This window comes from Danio rerio, chromosome 18 (genome assembly GCF_049306965.1).
Source record: "Danio rerio strain Tuebingen ecotype United States chromosome 18, GRCz12tu, whole genome shotgun sequence".
In the NCBI taxonomy this organism is placed as follows: Eukaryota; Metazoa; Chordata; class Actinopteri; order Cypriniformes; family Danionidae; genus Danio; species Danio rerio.
Window position 1 is genome coordinate 1,844,545 of NC_133193.1, and position 26,499 is coordinate 1,871,043.

Below are 26,499 nucleotides of genomic sequence, written 5' to 3' on the forward strand. Positions count from 1 at the left end.
GGCGACACAGTGGCCCAGTAGGTAGCAAGAAGATCGCTGGTTTGATCCCCGGCTCAGTTGGCGTTTTTGTGCGGAGTTTGCATGGTCTCCCTGTGTCCGAGTGGGTTTCCTCCGGGTGCTCCGGTTTCCCCCACAGTCCAAAGACATGCGGTACAGGTGAATTGGGTAGGCTAAATTGTCTGTAGTGTGTGTGTGTGTGAATGTGGCTGTGGATGTTTCCCAGAGATGGGTTGCAGCTGAAAGGGCATCCGCTGCATAAAAATGTGCTGGATAAGTTGGCGGTTCATTCCGCTGTGGAGTGGCGACCCCAGATTAATAAAGGGACTAAGCCGACAGGAAAATGAATGAATGGATATACATTTCTTGTCTACAGAACAAACTGCTGTAGTCTATTGACTTGCCTTAATACTCTATTTGTACCCTAATTAAACCAGTAAAGCCTTTAAATGTCACTTTAAGCTCAATACTAGTGTCTTGAAGAATATCTAGTCAAATATTATGTGCTGTCATCATGACTAAAATGAAAAAAGTCAATTATGTATTAAACAACGCGTCCATTAAACAAAAGAATTGACATTTCACAGGAGGCCGATTAATTATGACTTCAACTGTAAATACACACAGACGACACGCTGTTTATGTTACAATCAGATGAATTGATTAATAATAAGACGAGCTCAGGTAATGTGGCGTGTGAATGAAGGCGTCTGCACAGCTGTGTTTGCAGATGTGGGAAATCAGAAAGCAACAGAGCCAAAAAGACTGAGACTGGGATGGAAAAAGAGCGACTGAGGAACAGATCCAGTAGCGCAGGAAATAATTGTACAAAGATAAAATGCATATCGGTCAAGGAGAAATGAAATACAATGAAGATTATACCTCAGGGTGACGTGAATTGGATGAGCTAAATTGGCTGGGAATGAGACTGTATGGGTGTTTCCCAGAGATGGGTTGCAGCTGGAAGGCCATCCACAGCATAAAACATGTGCTGGATAAGTTGGCGGTTCATTCCACTGTGGAGACCCCAGATTAATAAAGGGACTAAGCCGGAAATAAAATTAATTAATTAATGAAATTGGCCGTGGTGTATCAGTGTATGTGAATGTGAGAGTCTTTGGGTGTTTTCCAGTATTGGGTTGCGGCTGGAAGGGCATCCACTGCTTAAAACATATCCTGGAATAGTTGGCGGTTCATTCCACTGTGGCGACCCCAGATTAATAAAGGAACTAAGCCGGAAATAAATTGAATGAGTGAATGAAATTGTTTTCCAGTACTGGGTTGCGGCTGGAAGGGGATGCTTAAAACATATGCTGGAATAGTTGGCGGTTCATTCCACTGTGGCGATGAATAAAGGGACTAAGCTGAAGGAAAATGAATGAATGAATGAATGAATAATTTCTGCCTCATCTATGGTAACACTAGGATGATCCACACATAATTACAACAACCTGGCTATTTCATGGCAAAATCGATATAGATAAGGGCACATTACATGATAATAATATTAACAACAACTACGTAAAACAATGAAAGATACAAAAAACACAATGAATTTTTCATTAAAACATTAAATATGATTTTTTACTTTGATATATGATAAACAACTCAGCATTTGTCCCAGAGAGACTAATTAAATATAGTAATCTTGCTTTATTTTCTCATAATGACTTGTTTTGAATTGATAATGCATGACCTTGAAAAACTGTCTTAATAATATTTACTTTTATTCATAGTTTCATGTTTCAATATTTAAGCATTCTTAAATGAAAACTTAACATGATAACTCAAGATGAAAACTAAGAGCAAATACTATCATTAAATTGTATTTAATTCAAAGGCAGCCGACATATTTTTCATATTGATTGGCTGATTTATTTTTACAATATTTTATTTATTTTTTTATTTAAAAAGCACAAATATTTAAATAAACTAAAGCTTAAAATAATAAAGTAGATTTACTCAAAATAAATAAATAAATATCTAATATTTAAATAAAATATTTCAATAATCTCAAGCATAAAATAATAAAGTATTTTTCTTAAATAAATAAACAATCTATAAATAAATAAAATATTGAAATAAGTGATTGAAAAAGTATATTTACTTAAAAGTAAAACAAATTCGTTTTATTAAAATATTTAAATAATCTAAAGCTTACAATAATAAAGTATATTTACTTAAAATAAGCAAATTGCCAATATTTAAATAAAATTTTTAACTAATCTAAAGCATAAAATAATAAAGCATATTTATCTAAAACACATAAATAATCTATAATTAAATAAAATATTAACTAAAGCTAAAAATAATAAAGTATATTTACTTAAAATAAAAAAATCTAATAAAATATTTAAACCATTCATTCATTCATTTTCTTTTCAGCTTGGTCTCTTTATTAATAAGGGGTCACTACAGTAGAATGAATTGCCTTTTGCCTTTTTAAATATTTTAAAGCCTAAAAAAATAAAGCATATTTACTTAAAATAAATAAATAATCAATATTTATAAAATGTTTAAAATATTTAATTAAAATATTAAAAATAACTTAGCATAATAAAGCTTAGCTTAGCATAATAAAGCATATTTACTTAAATAAATACATCTACAGTTAAATAAAATATTGAAACAATCTAAAGCTTTAAATAATAAAGTATATTTGCTCATTAAATAAATCTACAATTATTTAAAATATTTAAATAAACTAAATCTCAAACTAATAAAGTATATATTTAAAAATATATAAACAACTAGTTATTTTGAATAAACTATTTAAAAAATCTAAAGCATAAATAATTAAGTATATTTACTTTAAATAAAAATCTATATTTAAATTAAATATGTAAAAAATGTAAAGCTTAAAAAATAAAGCAATTTACTTAAAATAAATAAGCAAAATTTTAACAATCTAATGTTTAAAATAAGTTTATTTACTTATTTTATATTTATAAGTATTATGAATATTTACTTAAAATAATATATATATATATATATATATATATATATATATATATATATATATATATATATATATATATATATATATATATATATATATAATTAAAATATTTAAAAACTTAAAGCTTAAAATAATAAAGCATATTTACTTAAATAAATACATCTACAGTTAAATAGATTATTTCTTAATATTGTTTAATTATTTATATATTAGAAATAAATAAATCTATTGTTAAAAATATAATCAATATTTAAATAAAATATTAAAATAATCTAAAGTTAAAAATAATAAATTACATTTACTTTAAAAAAAAAAAAAAAATATATATATATATATATATTAAATTAAAAATTAAATATTTTGTCTCATATAATGCATAAAAACTAACATTTGAATTTAAGTCATGCTGCATATCATATAAATTTACATTCATGCATTTTCATCCAATGTGTCTCGCATTATGTCAGAGCAGTGTGATCAGTTCATGCATTTCCTTGAGAGCTTAAAGACGTGACCTTGAGGATATTACAGCGCTGCTTACAGTGCAGTGCTCAACTGTTCAACAAATGCTGAGATATCGGTACTAAAAACAGGACAAACACAGAGAAGAAGAAAACCCCGTTGTGCAATGCAATTATTTTAAAAACAGATGCTCACCACCCAAACCTGGTGCTTACAAGAGTGCAACAAATATAGGATGATTTCTTCAATCAGAAACTCAACCAACCCTTCAGTCTAATCAGTTCTGCACTGCAAAATATGCATAATATATCATGTAAATGTGCATTTTTTGTCATGTTTCTAGCCCAGATATCTAAAACCTGCAAAAATCACCAGACAAGAAAAAAAAAATACTGTTTTGTTTCCCCTTCAAAACAAAAAAAATAATCTTGTTTGTGGCTTAAATAAGATTATTTTACTATTATTAAATTATTTAAGTAGCTATTTTTATACTAGTATTATTTAAGTATCTTGACAATACCATAGATCATGATAAAAGCTTCAGCAATTAAACGCAACAAGAAAAAACCCCTGTCTTATAGACTGAAACTGATTTGTCTCCCTTCGTTGAGACTGTTTATATATTAAATAAAGTGCAAAAGGGATACCATCAACAGTATTAACCACAAAACATGCCCACTAAACAGCTCTGCGTCTAATAAAGTGCTTGTTCCTCTAGGGTTCTGAATGATTGCTTTTAGAGCGTCTCGGGGAACGCTGATTTAATTCGGTCTATATTTTAGTAATCAGGTTTGAATATGAAGTGTTGAGTGGGCCGCAATTCCACAGTTCAATGCTGAGAGGTCTGGAATCTGTACGCTCAGGCTTTACCAAACAATAGCTGGATTACTGAGGAGAGCCACTGACCTTATGTCTGGACGAATCAAAGGAGACCCACACACACATACACACGCACACACCCACACTCCATACTGTACATCAAAAACCTCCCCAAATGTCCTCTCTGCAACCACTGGCTAGACTAGACTGGGGTAAATGTGCAAGCATAGCTTTTAATAGGTTGTAATAATGCACACATTTACTACTGAACTATTGAACAGATTAGGCCTGTCACAATAATCAATATATGATGAGTTTAGATGCAAAAACCTCTATCATTTAAAGTTTTCCTCTAAAATGAGCATTTTTATCAGGCGCCTGTTTGTAAGTTTAGTAATATCACTTTTTTATGGCAAAGAATAAGTCCTTTTTCTGGTCTTTAAATTGAAATATCTCAAGATAAACAAAGGAGTTTGAGAAAAATGTTCATTTTCTATAGTAATTTGAGACAGCACTTCAGGTTTTTGCATCTGAACTCTTCATATAGACATGAGCTCTATCATTTTTGGTAATGCAATATACAGTTAAAGTCAGAATTATTAGCCCCCCCGAATTATTTGCCCCCCTGTTTATTTTCTTCCTTGTTTTCTGTTTAACAGAGAGCAGATTTTTTAACACATTTCTAATCATAATAGTGTTAATAACTCATCTCTAATAACTGATTTATTTTATCTTTGCCATGAAGACAGTAAATAATATTAGAATAGATATTCTTCAAGACACTTCTATACAGCTTAAAGTGACAATTAAAGGCTTCACTAGGTTCATTAGATTAACTAGACAAGTTAGGGTAATTAGGCAAGTTATTGTATACCGCTGGTTTGTAGACTATCGAATTAAAAATTAGCCCAAAGGGGCTAATAATTTTGTCCTTAAAATGGTGATTAAAAAATTAAAAACTGCTTTAATTCTAGCCGAAATAAAACAAACAAGACTTTTTCCAGAAGAAAAAATATTATCAGACACACTGTGAAAATATCTTTGCTCTGCTAAACATAATTTGGGAAATATTTAAAAAAGAAAAAGAAATTCAAAGGGAGGCTAATAATTCTGACTTCAACTGTATATATCGCTCATACATAAACACCAATTCAAGTCAACAATTTAGCCTGTGCAACATCTCTATCTCTATTAGAGGTGTCAGCGTGGTTAAAAACACTCTAGTATTGACTATAAATTACTATAGTATATTCTCATGTGGGTGTCTGACGACTGAAAATCGATCTGGCAGCAGATATCACAGCCTCTGTTACTTTTAACCTTGCACTTTTGTGTTAACATTTATTATCATTTACTTAGGATATGCATTTCACATTCTGAATCCAATTCTATATTAATAAAACTATAATTAAATGAAATATTAAGAATAAAATATGATGTGTTCGCTGGAAGAGTGTACTCGCATTGTGATGATATTATATTGTCATTCTGGCATTATGTAATGAGTGGCATGAAATGGTCTTAAAATGACAATAATATTGTTTCTCGTGATATATTTTGGTGCATTATATCATAAAAAAATATAGATATGGTGACAGGCCTAGAATAGATTGATAGATAGATTTACTTAAAAATATTACAGTAAGAAAATAATAATAATAATAACAATAATAATTATAATAATAAAAATAATAACAATAATAAATAAGTAAATAAAAAATAATATTAATAATAAATAAGTAAAAATAAAAAAGAGATAATATTGAGTATATTTATTTACATACAATATCAAAAGTAATTTACTGTTTAACCTTTATGTTTTATTTAAATTATATTGTGCTGTTTGGTCCACTTGGTTGCAAAAGTGTAGAAAGGGATGGAGATAATATTTTTAAAACACATTCCTTAACATATTAACTATTTTTTAAAAATCTTTGCCATGATGACAGCACGTAATATTAGACTAGATATTCTTCAAGATACTAGTATTCAGCTGAAAGTGACATTTAAAGGCTTCACTAGATTAATTAGGTTAGGATAGGCATGCTATTGAACAACAGTGTTTGTTTTGGAGCCAATAGAAAAAATTAATTCTTAAAAGGACTAATAATAGCAGTTTTTACTAAGGATTTTTATTTTATTTTTTAATAATTGTATTTTTTCAGTCATAATAAAAGAAACTGCAGGGGAAATAAATCTTTGAACTGTTTAACCTCAATTAAGATATATGCGAAAAAAGCATACGAATTTGACAGGAGCTGATAATGATTGTCTTCAACTGTACATAAACTATTTAAATAATCTAATATATGTGGCATTCATTCCTTTTAAGAATTGGAATTATATATTTTGCTTACATTTGTAAAAACAATCATCTATACATTTTGTTATATTGTATATAAACTGTATATAATGTCATAAAGCTCAATCATCTCAGACTGGTTTCTTGAACATGACGATGAGTTCACTGTGCTTAAATGGCCTCCACAGTCACCAGAGCCCAATCCAATAGAGCACCTTTGGGATGTGGTGGAACGGGAGATTGGCATCATGGATGTGCAGCTGACAAATCTGCAGCAACTGTGTGATGCTATCATGTCAATATGGAGCAAAATCTCTGAGGAATATTTCCAGTAGCAGAAACTCTGCCATGAATGATTAAGGCAGCTCTGAAGGCAAAAGGGGGTCCAACCAGGTACTAATAAGGTGTACCTAATAAAGTGGCCAGCGAGTGTATACAGTATTTACATGCATTTGTGATTATTAAAGGTAATTCTTCTACATTCACTATTAAAAAAAAGGTAGTGCCAGAACTAAACATTTATAATGGCATTATCAAACAGGTTTCCCAAAATCTCATCATGTTTATAAACTGTTTACATGCATTTGTGGTCATTACCTCTATTTATGGTCATAATCATAAGCTGATTCTTCTACATTCACTATTAAATGTTGTGGCAAGTTTATTTCTAGATGACGGTTTCTTTTTTCACTCTGACATCTGTGCTGTCAGAATCTGCTTCATATTTGCATTCAGCAGATGCTTTTCTGTGACGCGCTGCACAAAACCAGGCTCTCGGACACCAAACTGACGTATGCTTTCTCTGTGTGTGTGTGTGTGTTTGCTTTTTTTGCAGTCTGAGGAGGGAATACCCTGGCCTTGTTTGTCTGCAGGTGATGTATGTGCCCTCTCCTGGTCACAGCTGTGACTCTCCACAATGTAAAGTCAGAGACGAGCCTTCAGGGACACACACTCATTACTTACTGCTCACAAACACACCGCTTTCCACTTCAGCTCAACCTGCTTCTGCACTAGTTACTACACCAACTAACAGATCCAACATAGTCATTTTTTTATTCTTATGTTTATTTATATTCTAAATATTAATTATCAGCAAAGATATTAATTAATATTAATTAAGTCAGCAAATGTGCGATTAGGCAACATATCTGAAATAAAGGTACATGAGCTGTCACTGGGCTGGCACCTTTTCAAAAGGCACAAATTTGTACCAAAAAGGTCCATATTAATACCTCAAGGGTATATATTGGTACCTAATATGTACAAAAGTGTTCCTCTTGAAAATTGTTAGGTGTAAGCTTACATACACTATAAAAAAAATAAACATTTAAAAAAAAATTCTGCTGGTAAATTGTACTAAACATTTACTCCTTTAGGTTTACCTAAATTATTTACATTTGCTAAATGCCAAAATAACGAGAGAATTTTTTTTTTTTTGAGAATTTTTTATTCATTTCTAGACAGGCAAAAGTTTTCATCTATTTCCTTTGTATTTTTTAGCTTTGCTTTTAAACTGAATAACTTTGGTCAAATGTTTTGAGTCTGAAACATATTATTAGTAGTTTAGGTAATCAGACGGAATCTGACATTACTTGCTATTTCTGTGCAGAATTTTGTTAAAAATCTGCAGATTTATGCGGAATGATTTTGGACTAAAACCTTAATATATTAAATAAAAAATAATAAATAAAAAAATCCAATTAGATCCACTTTATTTGGTAAACAAAGCAAGTCTCTCATTTAATATTACTTTACAAAGTATATTGTAAACAAATCATATGAATATTTTCATATTAGATGATAATATTACTGAAATTAATTTAAAAACTGAATAAATATAAATTTAGACACATTTACAGAAGTAAATAAACAGAATCAATGATGGGCTGAAAATCTGCAGGATTCTGCATGCGCAAATTTCGTGTGGGCCTAGTAATAACCAATATATCAGAGTAAACCAAGTGAAATTGGCTACCAAACAGACTCAAATATCAGATTCAATGACATAAGTATAGTCACAAGACACATACACACAGATTTTAGTCAAAACATACAATATTTGGTCAATATTCATTTTCTTTTTGGCTGAGTCCCTTTATTATCAAGGGTCGCCACAGTGGAATGAACCGCCAACTTATCCAGCATATGTTTTACGCAGCGGATGCCCTTCCAGCCGCAACCCAACTCTGGGAAACACCCATTCATTCATTTTCTTTTCGGCTTTGTCCCTTTATTATCTGGGGTCGCCACAGTGGAATGAACCGCCAACTTATCCAGCATATGTTTTAAGCAGTGGATGCCCTTCAAGCCGCAACCCAACACTGGGAAACACCCACTCATTCATTTCCTTTTCGGCTTAGTCCCTTTATTATCAGGGGTTGCCACAGTGGAATGAACTGTCAACTTATCCAGCATATGTTTTACGCAGCGGATGCCCTCCCAGCTGCAACCCAACACTGGGAAACACCCATATTTTCATTCATTTTCTTTTTGGATTAGTCCCTTTATTATCAGGGGTCGCCACAGTGGAATAAACCGCTAACTTATCCAGCATATTCAATTCAATTCAGCTTTATTTGTATAGCGCTTTTACAATGTAGATTGTGTCAAAGCAGCTTCACATAAATGGTCATAGAAACTGGAACAGTGTGGTTCAGTAACTTATGTAGCATATGTAGCACTTATGTAACTTATGTTCAGTAGCATATGTTTTACGCAGTGGATGCCCTTCAAGCCGCAACCCAACACTGGGAAACACCCACTCATTAATTTCCTTTTCGGCTTAGTCTCTTTATTATCAGGGGTCGCCACAGTGGAATGAACCGCCAACTTATCCAGCATATGTTTTACGCAGCGGATGCCCTTCAATCTGCAACCCAGTACAGGGAAACACCCATACACACTGATTCACTCATAAACTACGGACAATTTAGCTTACCCAATTCCCCTATATCACATGTCTTTGGACTTGTCTTGGCACCCGCAGGAAACCCACACGAACACAGGGAGAACATGCAAACTCCACACAGAAATGCCAACTGGCCCAGCTGAGACTCGAACCAGCGACTTTCTTGCTTTTTACGCCACATTGGTTATACACAAGATGAATGTTTATATACCATGTTTAGCACTAATCAAGTGATGGGATCCAGTGGCAGATCTGAGATGGATTGGCCGACTTAAAGCTGCTCTCGGTCGGGGTAGGTGAGCGCGAAGCTCCCGCTGACTGCCTGGAGCATTGATGCACAATGCAAATTTCGAAAGACACGCTATCTTCACGCTAAATGAACTGCAGATTTAAGATTAAGATGACTACATTCTAGCATGAAATCTCTTCAAATTGAATTTTGTAAAAATAGTGAGGGTCACGGTGGCACAGGGGGTAGCACGATCGCCTCACAGCAGGAAGGTCGCTGGTTCGAGTCCTGGCTAGGTCAGTTGGCATTTCTGTGTGGAGTTTGCACGTTCTCCCCACGTTGGTGTGGGTTTCACCCGGGTGCTCCGGTTTCCCCAACAGTCCAAACACATGCGCTATAGGGGAATTGATTAAGCTAAACTGGCTGTAGAGTATGAGTGTGAATGAAAGAGTGGCTGGAAGGGCATCAGCTACATAAAACATGTGCTGGATAAGTTGGTGGTTCATTCCGCTGTGGCAACCCCTGATTAATAAAGGGACTAAGCCAAAAAAGAAAATGAATGAATAAGGATTTCTCCACCCCATGGGGATGGGTTACTTCATACATTATATGGATTAAATAGTCCAAACTTGGACCCGTGTACACACTTAAATGAATACCCTAAGGTGCTATAATCAATTGAATGCACAAACACTATTTGTACCAACAGAAGTGTTCACAAACGGACTCATAAAAAAGTATTTTTGTCTGTCAGTGTGTTCACTACATCCACATCAGGCCATTATGTAATGCTCGGGGTTTCTGCTCAAACGCGGGAGGTGTAAGGATGTGAATGTCAGAAGGATGAGTGTAAACAACACGGATTACTCTGGAGACTCTGAGCTGAAGGAAAACACTCCTCGCAAACAGCACTCATGAAGGTGCAATATTCAAACATGCGCTGATTTATACAGCAGAGAAACACGATCAAATAATCCCCCAATTCCTGTCGCGATCACGCGCAAAATCCGCGCTCCACGCATCCGACGGGACTGGAATGCAGCGGGGTGTCTGTCATCATAAAGATGGCATCGACCTCTAAAGCAGATTACACACACACACACACACACGTACACACACACACACATACACACACAGAGATCCCGTCCCGTCATCTTACCGTTCTGAGAGGAGACGTACGGGAGCATCACGTTCCCGTGGACCAGAAACAGCGCGAGTATCCCGCTGTAGGACAGCATCATCACCCCGCGGGAGGAGAGCCGGTGCTCTGCGGGCGGAGGGTGGACGCGGAGCGGCTTCAGCGGCGGAGGATGGCGGAGGAGGAGCGCTGGCGCACGGCGAGAAACGCGATAGGAGATGCGCGGTTCTGCTGCATGGAGGACGGATGAGGAGAGGATGCTGCTGCCGCCGGCGCTCAGGGATGCTGATGCTGCTGCTGCTGATGATGATGCTGATGCTGCTGGGCCATCCGAGTGTCCGTCATCGCGGAAAACCTTCAGCTGTCAGTGCGCGAAACCCGCGGCTCTTACGCGCGCATCATCAGCTGTCGGTGCCTGCGGCGCATCGGCTCTGCGCAGCGCCTGCGCACTGGAGCTGAGCGCCATTCAGCCTGCATGTGAAATAAAAAAGGTCACATTAAACACGCAACATTCAAGGGCTTTTGATATAGCTGGCGATCTCATTTTTTAACATGAGTTTTCTCTGTAGAGGAATGAATGCAGACTTCTGGAAAAGGAACACTGAAAAAAATGCAAACAGTTTGAATGGTTTGAAATAAAATAAACAAATTAAATTCAGTAATTAATTTATTTTAGTTTCAGCTTAGTCCCTTTATTAATCAGGGGTCGCCACAGTGGAATGAACCGCCAACTTATGCAGCTTATGTTTTTACGCAGCAGATGCCCTTCCAGCTGCAACCCATTAATGGGAAACACCCACCCACACACACACTCATACACTACGGCCAATTTTCTTTATCAATCCCCCTATAGCGCATGTGTTTGGACTGTGGGGGAAACCGGAGCACCCGGAGGAAACCCACGCCAACACGGGGAGAACATGCGAACTCCACACAGAAACGCCAACTGACCCAGCCTAAATAAATTGTTTGCTATTGTTTACTAAAAAATGAGCAAATCCAATGAAAATCCTATTTTTAGTGCACTTAAAAATGGTACATTGGATTTACTCTCTTTCTTTCTTTCTTTCTTTCTTTCTGTCCTTCTTCCTTCCTTCCTTTCTTTGTTCTTTTCTTTCTTTTATTCTTTCTTTCTTCCTTTCTTCTTTTCTTTCTCTCTTCCTTCCTTTCTTCTTTTCATCCTTTTTTCCTTCCTTCCTTCTTTCTTTCTTTTTCTTCCTTTCTTTCTGTCCTTCTTACTTCCTTCCTTTCTTCCTTCCTTTCTTTCTCTTTCTTCCTTTCTTTGTTCTTTTCTTTCTTTTATTCTTCCTTTCTTCTTTCTTTCTCTCTTCCTTCCTTTCATCATTTTTCCTTTCTTTCTTTCTCTTTCTTCCTTCTTTTCTTTCTTTTATTCTTTCTTCCTTCCTTCTTTTCTTTCTCTTTCTTTCTTCCTGCCTTCCTTTCTTCCTTCCTCTTTTATTCTTTCTTTCATCCTTCCATTCTTCCTTCTTTTCTTTCTCTCTTCCTGATTTTCTTTCTTTCTGTCTTCTTTTCTTTCTGTCCTTCTTACTTTCTTCCTTTCTTTCTCTCTTCCTGCCTTCCTGCCTTCCTTTCTTTATTTTATTCTTTATTTCTTCCTTCCATCCTTCCTTTCTTCTTTTTTCTCTCTTCCTGATTTTCTTTCTTTCTTTCTTTCTTCCTACCTGCCTTCTTTTCTTTCTTTTATTCTTTCTTCCTTCCATCCTTCCTTTCTTTCCTTTCTCTCTTCCTGATTTTCTTTCTTTCTTTCTTTCTTTCTTTCTTTCTTTCTTTCTTTCTTTCTTTCTTTCTTTCTTTCTTTCTTTCTTTCTTTCTTTCTTTCTTTCTTTCTTCCTACCTGCCTTCTTTTCTTTCTTTTATTCTTTCTTCCTTCCATCCATCCTTCCTTTCTTCTTTTCTTTCTCTTTTCCTGATTTTCTTTCTTTCTTTCTTTGATTTCCAAATAGAGTAGTGACTGCAGGTTGAAGGAAAGTAGTGGAGTAAAAGTACAGATACGGCTCTAAAAGTGTACTCAAGGGGAAGCCAAAGTACTCATTTTTTATAATCCCTGAGAAAAAAACTACTCAACTACAGTAATTTGAGTATTGTAATGTGTTACTTTACATCCCTGTTGCTAACTCTACACCCTTGCGCAGAATAATGGAAACATATATTAATCTGAGATATAATATATAAAACTTTTCCCATTCAAATTTGTCATTAAACGTACCAATACACTTGCAGACAGTGCAGATACTGTTCATCAAATCCTTCATGCACCTCGGACAATAGGTTACGATAAGTACTGTCATTTAAAATAAACATTAAAAAAGACAACTGATGTTCGTAATGAGTCTTGAATTGTTCATAAAAGAAATTCAACATGAACTCATAAGAAAGCTGATGAGGAGAATGAGTCCAGTGCTGGAGAATAATAACTGCATTCAGATCACTTGTATACATTAGTGTACAGCACAATGCTCAACGACTGTAGCTATATTCACATAGCAATGCATGCTGCTAGTAGTTTTTATATACAATATGTAATTTTTAATGTTTGTGTTTTTATAACAGTGAATCAAAAACAAAATGTGACAACATGCATGTATTCTTACCACAGTTTTATAACATATGATTAACCTGAGCAGTTATGTAAAATAGCCAATAAAAACACTGTGTGATGAGTGTGCTAACATGCCCAAGCTTTGACATTTACAAAGAACATTTCTGTCCGGAAACAGTTCAAGTCTACTACTGTTATATAACCACTCATGCCCAAATGTCAGTGTGGCTGTAGTGCATTTCGTCAAAGATATTACAAAACAAATAAGAATAACACATAAAAAATAAATAATAATAACAATAATAAACATTTTATATATATATTTATCTATATATATATATATATATATATATATATATATAGAGAGAGAGAGAGAGAGAGAGATATTTATATATATATATATATATATATATATATATATATATATATATATATATATATATATATATATATATATATATATTAGTGGTGGGCCGTCATCGACGTTAACGCAAAATTATTATCACACGAAAAAATAAATATCGCTGTTAATCTATTCTCAAAGTTGAGTTGGGAGCTGGGTCTATTCTACGCAAGCTATGGTGACTTTAGCAAGGATGTACATCATCGCAACATCATCACCGGTGAGCCGTCTGACAAAAAGTGCCCTTCTGAATCAAATTAGCATGATGCCCTTCTGGATCTTTTACTTACTTCGAAGACATGACTGACTACACTAACATGGACATCTGTAATTTAGTTATTTCCTTAATAGACAATAATATAATGAAGGTGTTTACGTGAAGTGCTTTCATGTAAGATTTTCCTGTAACTTTGGCTGACTTTAACTGCAGTTCGGCAGTTTCACATTCACTCATGAACATTTAATGCATGCCCCCTTGACAAACTGGGGTATTAGACGCAAATAAGGAGTAAGGACTGGTGAAAGTTTAATGGAATTTAATAACGCACACCAAATGGAAAGAAAAAAACCTTCTGCATTTCACAATGTGTGTGTGTGTGTGTGTGTGTGTGCGCGGTCCTTTACTGACAGCTACGTGTGTAGATCTTGTCGGAAAATATGACGGTAATAGTTTGATTGTGGTGTTTACTTCAATAATGCCACTAATATCTGCATACTCAAAGCAAACTCACGGCGATTCATAACTTTTTGATTTAGTGGCTCATTCCGATGAATACGTACGATCTAATTCACACAATTTACTACGATTTGCTCATCACCCAATGACGGTTGGGGTTAGGGGTGGGGTTGGGTGCCACGCCTCCTTTTTAAAATTGTAAATTTTCACACGACTGAACTTCTACAAATTTGTATGAATCAGCCACTAAACTGACAAAGAGTAAAATACTTACGTTTCCTCATGAGCTTGGGCTGGCATTCTCCACATGTCTTAATTCCATTTCTGTTCAGTGATGACTTTAGTCAGATTAAGGTGATCAAAAATGGTTGTTTGTAGCTTATGTAGGAATACAATTCAACATTCATGTTTACCTGAATAAACAGTGAGTAAACACTACAAGTACATCTTATTGAACATCACCAATTATCACAGTAGAACAGTTTCTCCAGCAGTTTGTGATGCATTTTGAAAACAGGAGATGAGCCCCTGGTCTAATGCGCCACCTGGCTTGAGAAACCCATTCTCAAAGACTTATATATATATATATATATATAGTCATTATTTGGGTAGCACACATACTCTGAATGCCTTCGACAGAATTCAAATGAGCCATTTTAATCTAGATTAATTCCAAGATTACAGTGAGATTAATGTAGATTAAAAAATGTATCTATGCCCACCTATGCACACACACACACACACACACACACACACACACACACACACACACACACACACACACACACACACACGCACACACACACACACACACACACACACACACATATATATATATATATATATATATATATATATATATATATATATATATATATATGATATTTGAATACTAAAACAATACAGTAATATAATAAAACTAAATATATATCATTATATATCATACAATAAAATAGCCCTCGCTTTTATTTTAGGCAATAAACTGATTTATTTATTGTTTTAAAACAAACAAAAGAACTCATTTAAAAAGCTTTATGCTTCAATGTTCTATTTTTATTATAAGTATAACAATGCCTTTCTGTTAACTATCCCTGATCTCACTCTATTATTATTATTATTACCATATACATGATCAACTAGACTCCATAGCAGAGTATGCAGAAGAACAAAACCTTAGGAGGTTAAAAAACAAGGACAACTTTAAATAAAAACGTGTCTGTATGTGGTGTGAAGTTATGGAACAGTCTGGAACAGATTCTCAATGTCAGGATATTAATTAATTTAAATAGTTGCATAAATGTCTATCATTAAACGAATATAATGATGAATAGCGGTGACTGAAAAAGGAGAACGAGTGTGTGTATTTTTTTTGGATCTATGTTATAAAATGTAAATGTACAAATGGAATCAAACATATAATATGACAAAGATCCCAAAAGGATGTCTCATGTAAAACGAAGAGATGAGTAAAAGAATAAGTTCAAGTAATAGACGAATGATGCGTGTGGTGCTTCATCAGGCTTTCGGCCATGTTGAAATGTATTTTTGTTAAAATATATTTTATGTATGACATTTCTGTTTGAAATAAATCAAATCAAGAGTATTAACACTTATTTTCACTGTGGTAGGCATAGAAATGTGGTACATTTTTGTTAGTATCTTCCAGCATAACACAGGATATTTCAGTGCGTGTTATCGTCATTCACATGCAGTCAGTCAGGATTAAGAGAAGACAGTATGAGATGAACACAATCATATCATGACCTCTGTCTGCACTCTACTACATTCACACAGCGCCACCTGCTGGACAAACTAATAGACTGCAGATTTCAGCTCCAACCCTGATCAAACACACCTGAACTAATTAAATAGCACCTGAACGGTACTTGATAATTACAGGCAGGTGTGTTTGATCAGGGTTGGAGCTGAATTTGCAGGAAGGTAGATCTCCAGGAACAGGGTTGAGCACCCCTGGCTTAAGCAATATTTGTTTTGGATTGTCTATAGCAGGGGGTTCCCAACCATTTCAGCTCAAAATAACAATGCCAGTGACTTGCGACCCCCAATTTTATTTGAGGTGCTCATAAATAAATAAACCTTGCACACAACGGCACACACATACCAAAAGGCCCAGGTCTATTCATCGTTTAAATTTGGAGAATGTCAATCCTCCATGTTCATTCGTGGCTTGTATTTATTTTTATTGTACATGAGGTGTCAGAAAGTTTATTCTGGTGCCATTAAAATCAAAGTGTTTGCATCTGACGCTATTGCTGTGTCTTTAATATAACGTAATCACTCCAGAAGGTGCACATAAACCAAAAGGCTGATGGCTTTTCCTTTGCATAGTGGTTTTGTAATTGTTATTATTAACATGTTAGCAATGTTACTATTAACTACTATTTTGTTCTTCAGTAGGTTATGGATAAAATATGGTCATTCTAGTAGTTTAATAAAATAAATTCGATTTTTTGGAAATCCGCCCCTTGTTGTCCCAAGACCACCATTTTTGGGAACCACAGGTCTACAGAACAAACCACTGTTATACAATAACTTGCCTAATTACCCTAACTTTACCCTAATTAACCTAGTTAAGCCTTTAAATGTCACTTTAAGCTGAATACTAGTGTCTTGAAGAATATCTAGTCTAATATTATGTGCTGTCATCATGACAAAGAGAAAATAAACCAGTTATTAGAATTGAGTTATGTGTTGAAAAAAATCTTCATTCCTACTAACAGAAATTGGCTAATAATTCTTCAACTGTATATAAGTTTGTATATTAATAATAAGTATACTACCAGTAACAACTTAAAATATACTAGCAATTTGATTGCACGCACAATTATATTAGGTCAGACTGAAATGCTTCAGGCGTTTTCAAGCAAAAGGTTTCAGGGGTCATAAGGAACACAAGGGCGGTCTGTTGTGTCTAAAGCTTGGAGCGGCAGTGTTTACATACCTAATGATTCTTTTAGAAAAGCTCCCAGGAGTAAAGGCCACCCTAAACAATGCCCGTGAGTTTAGAATGATTCTGATGACACAGCACGTTGAGATCTGCAGTCAACGCCGATTTTCCCTCCACTTTACTCAAGCATGTCTATGAGAGAAACATTTAAATGGAAGCCACACCTGCAGGCCTCCAGGAGCCAATCAGACGCTGGAGAGGGCTGACGGATGACACACCCACCTCCGTTTTGAGCCAATAGGAATGCGAAGGTCAGGACGGGGGGCAAAAAAAAAAAAAACTTGCCCTGGGATCAATTCGTCTCGCATCAGTGACCTCCTGGGAGGAATTTTACCAGCTCTCTTCTGACTTTTCAGGTGTTGTTAGCATGGGAAGTCGACAACAATGGCTGACGAGACTGAAGAATGAGCTGAGCAACAGTCCTCTGGTGTCCAATGTGGCCTTCGGCTTCATCCTGATGGGTCTGGAGAAGCTGGTGGAGCTGGAGTTTGAGTGTCCCTGTAATCCGGCCTGGAACGGGCTGTTTTCCTCTGCGTTCTTCATCATTCCCGGAGTCATGGCCTTCGCTCTGATGATGATCGTTCAGGGATGCAGGTGCGGCGTGTGGTGCAGGAGGACTGTGTCTCTGTCCAGTTTCGTTCCTGCTGTGGTCTGGCTGATCCTGCTCTTCCTGGACGGTCAGTATTTCGCCTGTGCCATGACAGACTGGCACGGCCGCTTCGTGATTGTGGACAAAGCCGCTCCGCAGAAGTGGTGCGAGCCCACTCAAGAGGAGAGCGTCACCCCTCAGGAACTCATGCTGCGCTCTCAGCGGCTCTTTGTGGAGTCTCAGGTGAGATCCGGAGCTCTGCTAGGACACTTCCTGAGGGTTTATGCACCAGAAGGTCTTGTGATAACTCTGTGTGGCTTTCTAGATCTCTCAGATGCATTTTTAGAACTCCACAGATAAAGGGATACATTTGTGGAGCTCTACTAAAACCTTTAAAACTCTCAGATAAACTGATACATTTATAGAACTCTCTGAAAACTGATACTTTATAGAACTCTACAGATAAAGTGATACATTTATGGAACTTCAAAGCCATTGATACATTTTTAGAAGTTTGCAGATGCACCGATACATTTTTAGAACGCTACATGTAAAGTGATACATTTATGGAAATCTGCAGATATTGATACATTTGTAGAGCTCTAGGAAAACTGAGATACTTTTTTCAGAACCTTCAGATAAAGTGATGTGATTGCAGAGCTCTGCAGGTTTACTGATACATTGTTAGAACTCTCAGATAAATTGATACATTTTTAGAGGTATGAAGATAAAGGGACACATTTGTGTAATTTCAGAGCCGCTGATACATTTGTAGAACTCATACATGTATACATGTCAATACATGTCAAGTGAAACATTTGTGGACATTTACAGATATTGATACAATTTAGTTTTTCTCAGACGCTTTGGTGCGTTTCTCACAACACTATTTACATTTGCACAACAGTTAATGCAAACTGCAAAACTTAGCTGATAACCTGCAAAAGCGCGTCACTTGCTCAAAATAGATAGCTCATTCCTCAAAAGCAAGTATTGACGTCAATCAAAGTGTCAGTATCATTAAAATGAAAAGTCCTGACAGCATTGTTTATGAACAAGATAGTCAAATGGCTTAGTCATGTTTTCATAATGGCACTTTACTCTAAACATTTTTTCAATGCAAAAAAAGTCAGAGTTTGGTGACACTTGCTGAAAATGTTTAGGACAGCACTATATACTATTTGCACAGCCATTTGAACACAACAGTAAAGTTAGACATCACTGCGTTTAGTGAGGTATCTGAGTACAAGACACTGAATATGTATGTTTCTCATGTTTACTGCATTTGCTCTTTACAATTCTAATTTATTCACAGCACTGTACAAAAGAATAAACACAGCCTTATTTACAACAAACATAAACTCCCTTTTGGTTGAACTGTGCACAACTGAAGGCAATATTGCAGTACATATCGGAACTGAACCTACAACACACACAGGTCTGTAAATCCTTCATCAAATTGTTCAATTTTTAAGACATTTTCAGGAAAATAAAGATTTACATTTTTTTTTATAAAATTGCTGACAGATTTTGACAACTAGTTCAACATTTTGGTATGTAATGACTCAAGTAATAAAACAAGGACTATTAGTTTTATTTGCAATGACTATTCAGCATTTACAGGTTTAGTTCATTTTGACTGACATGACATAAGCAAATGATGATGTTCTAAATAGCAGAGAGTTGTATGAAAGCAATTGATGCATGTCCAAAAGCAATTGCAATGTGTTTGAAGGAATGACAAACTGCTATAGGATGTGCACAAATGACTAATTGTTTTGAGAAAGGCATTAACTGTTGTGCAAATGTAAATAGTGTTGTGAGAAATGCACCAAAGAGACTGAGAAAAACTGTAAGAGCTCTAAGAATACTGGGATACGTTTTTTAAACCCCTCAGATAAAGTGATACGATTTACTTTGCATTTGCGGAACTTTGCATTTGCATTTTTAGAACTCTATTAAAACTGTGCTACATCTTTAGAATTCTCAGATAAATGGATACATTTGTAGAACATGTAAGTGAAACATTTGTGGGAATATACAAATATTGATACATTATTAGAGCTCTACGAATAGGGAGATACATTTATAGAACCTTCAGATAAAGGGCCCTATCATACACCCGGCGCAATGCGGCGCAAGGCGCGATGCAATTGTTGTTTGCTAGTTTCAGCTTGGAGCAAGAATCGTTTTGACGTCTTGCAGCACGCTGTTTAAATAGCAAATGCATTTGCGCTCATATGTGCGCCCATAGGCGTTCTGGTCTAAAAAAGGAGGCGTGTTGAGGCGCATTGCTGGCGCGCTGCTATTTTGAGAAACTATAATTGACTGTTCAATAGACCAGATCAAAGCAGGTCTATTGTCCAGCGCAGAGCGCGTCAGTTGTGCGCCTCGCTTACACACTGCTTAATACACACAGGATGTACAACAATACAGAAATATCTTTACATATGAAAAAGAATTAAAGGATTAAAATATTAAAAAAAAAAAAATTTCTAGCCAACATCAACATAAAAACCATACTTTCATTCCTTCTTCATCACAGGAGGCTTTTGCAGTTCATTCATAACAATTTGCTTTTGTATAATGTTATTATTATTAGCAGTATTTATTATATCCATATTTATATTTGTTTTATAAAAACAAGCCTGTCAGGTTTTAGACCATATGGGGCACAGCATGTGTGTTTGAATATAACTCATTTTTATTGCTCATTTATTAGTTTCCTGGAAATTAGAACTGAATTTAGAAATACTTTTGACGCAAATCTTTGCGCTTAACAAACAAAATTAATTATGTATAGGCTAATTGATGTCTGTGCGTACAACACGTTTCCCTATGAAAGTGAAAGTAAAGAATGAGGAGGCTCATCTCTCATTCTCGCGCTGCAGATGCTCTGTTTAATTGTTTTCTCACTAGTGAATCGTTCCGTTTTTACACTTACAAAGTCCAACATGTAAACAGCAAATGCGCTTATGGTGCGACGCAACTGACTCTTAAAGGGAATGGGAGATGAGACTCTGATTATTTTTGGAACTCTACGATACGTTTGTGGAAATCTTAAGTGATCTCAAGTGATACAATTAAAGAGCTCTGCAGGTATAATGATACATTAGCCCCTTTCATACAGTGATACCGGTAAATATCCAGAAAATTTCCCGAACGTCTTTTCCTGTGTGAACATTGCTTTAAAAAAAAAAAAAAAAAAGCGGTAAAGTTGTTCCGGATATGTTTTTAGAATGCTACAGACAAAATGATACATTTGTGGAAATCTACAGATATTGATACATTTCTAGAGTTCTACGTATACTGAGATTCTTTTTCATAGGAACAATATTTAGAACTCTATGACAACTGTTATACTTCTTTACAAGACTCTGATAAATTGATAAGATTTTTGGAACTTTACTAAAACTGATACATTTTTTTTAGAACTCTCCAATAAATTTGATACATTTGGAGAAATCTACAGATACTGATAAATTTGTAGAGTTCTACCAATAGAGATCCTTTTTAGGACCCTCAGATAAAGTGATACAACTGTAAAGCTCTGCAGGTATAATGATACATTTTTTGAATTCCACGAAAACTGTAATACATTTTAAAAACTCTCAGATAAATTGATACATTTTTAAAACTCTAAATGTAGTGATACATTTATGGGAATCTACAGATATTGATACAATTTTAGAGCTCTAGGAAATCTGAAAGATGTATTTTAGAACCCTCAGATAAAGTGATACAAGTGTAGAGCTCTGCAGGTATACTGATACATTTGTAGAACTCTACATGTAAAGTGATACATTTGTAAAAAAAAGATCTACAGATAAATACTTTTGTAGAGCTCTACAAATGCTGGGATACATTTTTAGAATGCTCAGATAAAGTGATACAACTAGAGCTCTACAGCTATACTGATACATTTTTAGAAATCTGCAGATAAAGTGAAACATTTGTGGACATATACAGATATTGATACATACAGTAGAGTTATACGAGTAGTGTTATACAGTTTTAGAATGCTCAGATGAAGAGCTCTAATGTTACATTTTTAGAACTCTCAGAATGATTGAAACATTTTTAGAATTCTACAAAAACTGTAATACATTTTAGAACTCTCAGATAAAGTGATACATTTTTAGAACTCTACACAAAGTGATACATCTGTGGAACTTCACAGACATCGATTCATTTTTAGAGCTCTAAAAATAATGAGATATATGTTTGGAACCCTTTAATAAATACTGAAGTAGTACAATTGTAGAATTTCAAAAGGCAGAGCATTTGCAGAACTTTGATACAAACTGTAAAACAGTAATAGCTTTGTTACAGGCTTGACTAGTCTCATTAACAAATTGTTTATATATTGAATTGACATCTTCTTCATTTTAGTTGATGTCCATATTTTTATTTATTTATCTGTTTATTTATTTATTTGTCTATTTATTTATTTATATTATATATATATATATATATATATATATATATATATATATATATATATATATATATATATATATATATATATTTTTTTTTTTTTTTTTTTTTTTAAATCATATCTATGATAATGTTATGAGTGAATCACACAAAAAATATATCCAGGTTCAATTTAATCTCAAAATAAAATTATTATATTGTATTATTTTAGAACAAAAGATTCAATTTTATAAAAATGTTTAGTTTATTTTTATCATTTAAGTCTTTTATTATTATTATTATTATTTATTATGTATTGTTTAGTTGTAAAAAAAACCCCACAAATAAACTTTTTATTTATATGGAAAGAAATGAAATCTGGACATGTTCAAGATGTATTTTGTATGATTTACTCCTGTCACAAATACAATGCACTGCAATTGCGTATTACCTGTCCCAGACATCCACACTGTTGATCTCTCTTTCCCAGGTGATCGGCATCGTGCTGCTGATATTTATCTGTTTTGGACTGGTGGTGTATGTGATCAGAGAAAGCTGTCAGCAGGATCTGGAGACTCCAGATGCCAATGTTGCAGAGATGACCCTCTACAGCTCCAGCTGATACACACCACTGCTCACCTGACCACACAAACACATCATCATACACACAACAAAAGCATGTCCTTACAGGAATAGTACATTTAAAACAGACGATGAATCATTTACTCACCCTCATGTTGACTTGCGTACTATTAGTCCTTCAGATTTTCAGTGAGATTGAATGAACGAGGACTGAAACTGCCTCAGAAAGTGATCTAAAGAGTCTGATCAGGAGAAGAAAATGATCAGTGATGGTAAAACTTTCAATATAGCATGTCCTTGATTGTTTTATGACACATTAATAGTGCTTTCACTGTATCTGTGCATGATTTTTCCATTTGAAGTAGTTGGAAATGAGCAAGCACACTTTCTCTTAAGAATAAATAGTCAAACATTTAAGTCAGCAAGTGGGTGGTTTAATGATGACAGAATGCTTATTTTATGCTGGGAAATGACACTAAAAATGAACATTCTAGGGTCAACACATGTTAAGCTCTATTGCAGCATCTGTCAATGATAAACACAGATGTTATTTTGATCCTGAATGCCTGCATTTACACTGTAGGGTGATAAAAAAAACGTTAAGTAGTTTATGTAAAGTAAGATTCAATGTTATAATCCCTGTCCTGAGCATGTTAAGACAATAAACACTGCAATATTTACATAATAAATACAATGGCACCAGAAACAGGCTTTTTACGACAACTAAAAAATAGCAGAATTAATGCTAAACTTATATTTTTTTTGCATTAAGACTTTCAGTATTCATATATTGTGTTACTTAATTTTACAAATGTATAAAAACAAAAGTTTTTTTTCTTATTAGACATGTATTTAAATCTAAATGTTGTTTTATATTATAGTAATAAGAAGTAAAAGTATTCATTACTGTCACAAAGTAATAACTAAAGCCAATAAACACTAATATTTATGTGATACATATAGAAACAAAACAAAATGGATATTTTACATGATTAACACTAATACATGCTGGTTCCACACAATTGATTTTAGCTGAATTAAGTGAACTTATTAGTGCTTACAAATTTAGGTGGATTGGACATAAAACAATTAAGTTGTCCCAAAAAAAAAAACTCAAGAATTGTTTCAACTCATTATAAATAAGTAGCTTGAACAAACAGCAAACATCATTTCTTAGAGTGAACACAGGTCAAAAGACACATTTTTATGACTATAAGTGTTTACAATGATGTCTTTAAGCCCTCATAGAAAGAAAAAAATCATATATTCCCAAAGGAAGTGCATTAACTTTACATGACTTTGAAATACAGGTCATTTTCAGTGTTAATCAACAACACATTACAGATATCACTTCACTTACTGTGAATTATGCAAGTGTGATTTCATTATATTTACTTTCATTATATTTACAGTTATGGAAATGAGCAAATATGCACTCTGATATTGGTGCACACCAAAGAAACCCATTCATTTATTTTCTTTCAGCTTAGTCCATTATTTATCAAAGCTCGCCACAGCGGAATGAACTAACAACTATTCCAGCATATGTTTTACACAGCGGATACCCTTCCAGCGGCAACCCAGTACTAGAAAACACCTATACACAGTCATTCTCACACACACTCAAGCCCTACGACCAATTTACTTCATCAATTCCCCTATAGCGCAGGTCTTTGGACTGTGGGGGAAACCGGAGCACCCGGAGGAAACCCACACCAACTCGGGGAGAACATGCAAACTCCACACAGAAATGCCAACTGACTCAGCCGTGACTCAAACTAGCGACCTTCTAGCTGTGAGGCAACAGTGCTGACCACTGAGCCACTTTACTGCTCTAATGAGAATACAATTGTTTCATATTTTGTCTGAGATCATCTGTGTAATAAGATAAAAGTCATTTAAAGTGTTTTCCGTCAAAAAAGTTTTATGTAAATAAAGTAATTTACACTAGTCAGGACGGAGGAGTATCGCAGTGATTAATAGACATTTTGCCTAAACTTTGTCAATGAAAAGACATTATATATATATATATATATATATATATATATATATATATATATATATATATATATATATATATATATAATTTTTTTTTATTTTTACTTAATAAACTTCAGTTTGTAAAAACGATTAAGTTTACTTAATCCATTTGTGTTGGGAAAACATGAAGGAATTAAGCTTAAACGTAATTTTTAAAAAATAATAAATAAATAAATAAATAAACAAATAAATAAAAACAACTTAAGTGGTTTGAACATAAAACAATTAAGCTGCCCCAAAACAAAAAAAAATTAAGATTTGAGTTGCTTCGACTCATTTTAAACAAGTAGCTTGAGCAAACAACAAACGGGATTCTTAGTGTAATTGTGTGATTATTACAAAAACAGTTTATATTACATAATTTAATTTAAATTTGACCAAACTTTCTTTACGATTGAATATTAACGCTCTGCACCGTCTAATTGACATTCAGATTAAACAGAAAAAAGGGTTTTATTCTATAAACACAAACACAACTGACATGATTATTGTAGTTTACATTGCAGTACATCATTAAAAAATGACTTTTGCTGCTTGTTCTAACTACTGATTTAAAATGAGTTGAAACAACATAGTTCTAAAGTTTTTTTGGGACAACTTAATTGTTTTATGTTCAATCTACTTTAAGTCGTAAAAACGATTAAGGTTACTTGATCTATTTGTGTCAACATGAATGAATTAAGTTAACTTATTAGCGTTTACAAATTTAAGTTGAGTGAACATAAAATAATTCAGTTGTCCCCAAAACAAAAAAACTCACAAATTGTGTTGCTTCAACTCATTTTAAATAAGTAGTTTGAGAAAACAAAAAAATTACATATTTTACATAAACCGTTTGAAAAAACTTAATATAAATTTGCCCAAAATGACTCCAAGCAAGGATGTTAATGCCCTGCAATCACTGTCTAATTGACATTCAGATACAACAGCATACAGGGAAACACAAGCACAACTGACATGATTATTGTAGTTTACATTGCAATACATCATTAAAAAAAGACTTTTGCTGTTTGTTCAGTGTACTTATTTAAAATGAGCTGAAACAACAATTCTTGATTTGTTTTGTTGAAAACTTAATTGTTTATGTTCAATCCACTTAAATTTGTAAAAACAATTAGGTTAGCTTAACCTATCGGTGTTGGGTCAACATGAAGGAATTAAGTTAACTTATTAGTTTTTACAAATTTAAGTGGATTGAACGTAACATTGTTCAAACTACTTATTTAAAATGAGCTGTTTTTTTGGAACAACTTAATTTTTTTTGTTCAATCCACTTAAATTTGTAAAAACGATTAAGTTAACTTAAGTTTGTAATGGGACATCATGAAGGAATTGTGTAGAACCCAGCATTAATAATAATTGCAAGTGTTTTATATCAACAATGATGAGACAGCAGTGTTCAAACAGTTTGGAGATTCCGGAATCTAAATGTTCGTTACTGAACAAATCAT

General features: G+C 34.2%; 2 protein-coding genes across 3 annotated transcripts in view; one reads left to right on the top strand and one right to left on the bottom strand.

Annotated features, from left to right (window-relative positions):
• Positions 1-11,199, bottom strand: part of nptnb (neuroplastin b) — a 78,208-nt gene extending 67,009 nt beyond the window's left edge. The window contains 1 exon segment of the mRNA NM_205705.1: positions 10,836-11,199. Within this exon segment, the coding sequence (NP_991268.1) occupies positions 10,836-10,917 (82 nt within the window). The 5' untranslated portion in view covers positions 10,918-11,199.
• A 6,531-nt stretch (positions 11,200-17,730) lies between these two features.
• On the top strand, positions 17,731-25,278 carry LOC110438076 (uncharacterized). Of its 2 annotated transcripts, XR_012394137.1 has the most exons (3): positions 17,731-18,253; positions 22,917-24,635; positions 24,757-25,278. XR_012394137.1 is itself a non-coding variant. In XM_021467721.3 (2 exons), the coding sequence occupies exons 1-2, from the start codon at positions 17,789-17,791 to the stop codon at positions 23,046-23,048; spliced, it is 597 nt and encodes a 198-aa protein (XP_021323396.1). In that variant the 5' UTR covers positions 17,731-17,788; the 3' UTR covers positions 23,049-25,028. The 2 variants fall into 2 exon arrangements, 1 of the variants encoding a protein (XP_021323396.1); XM_021467721.3 differs by having other exon boundaries at positions 22,917-25,028.
• The last annotated feature ends 1,221 nt before the right edge of the window (positions 25,279-26,499 follow it).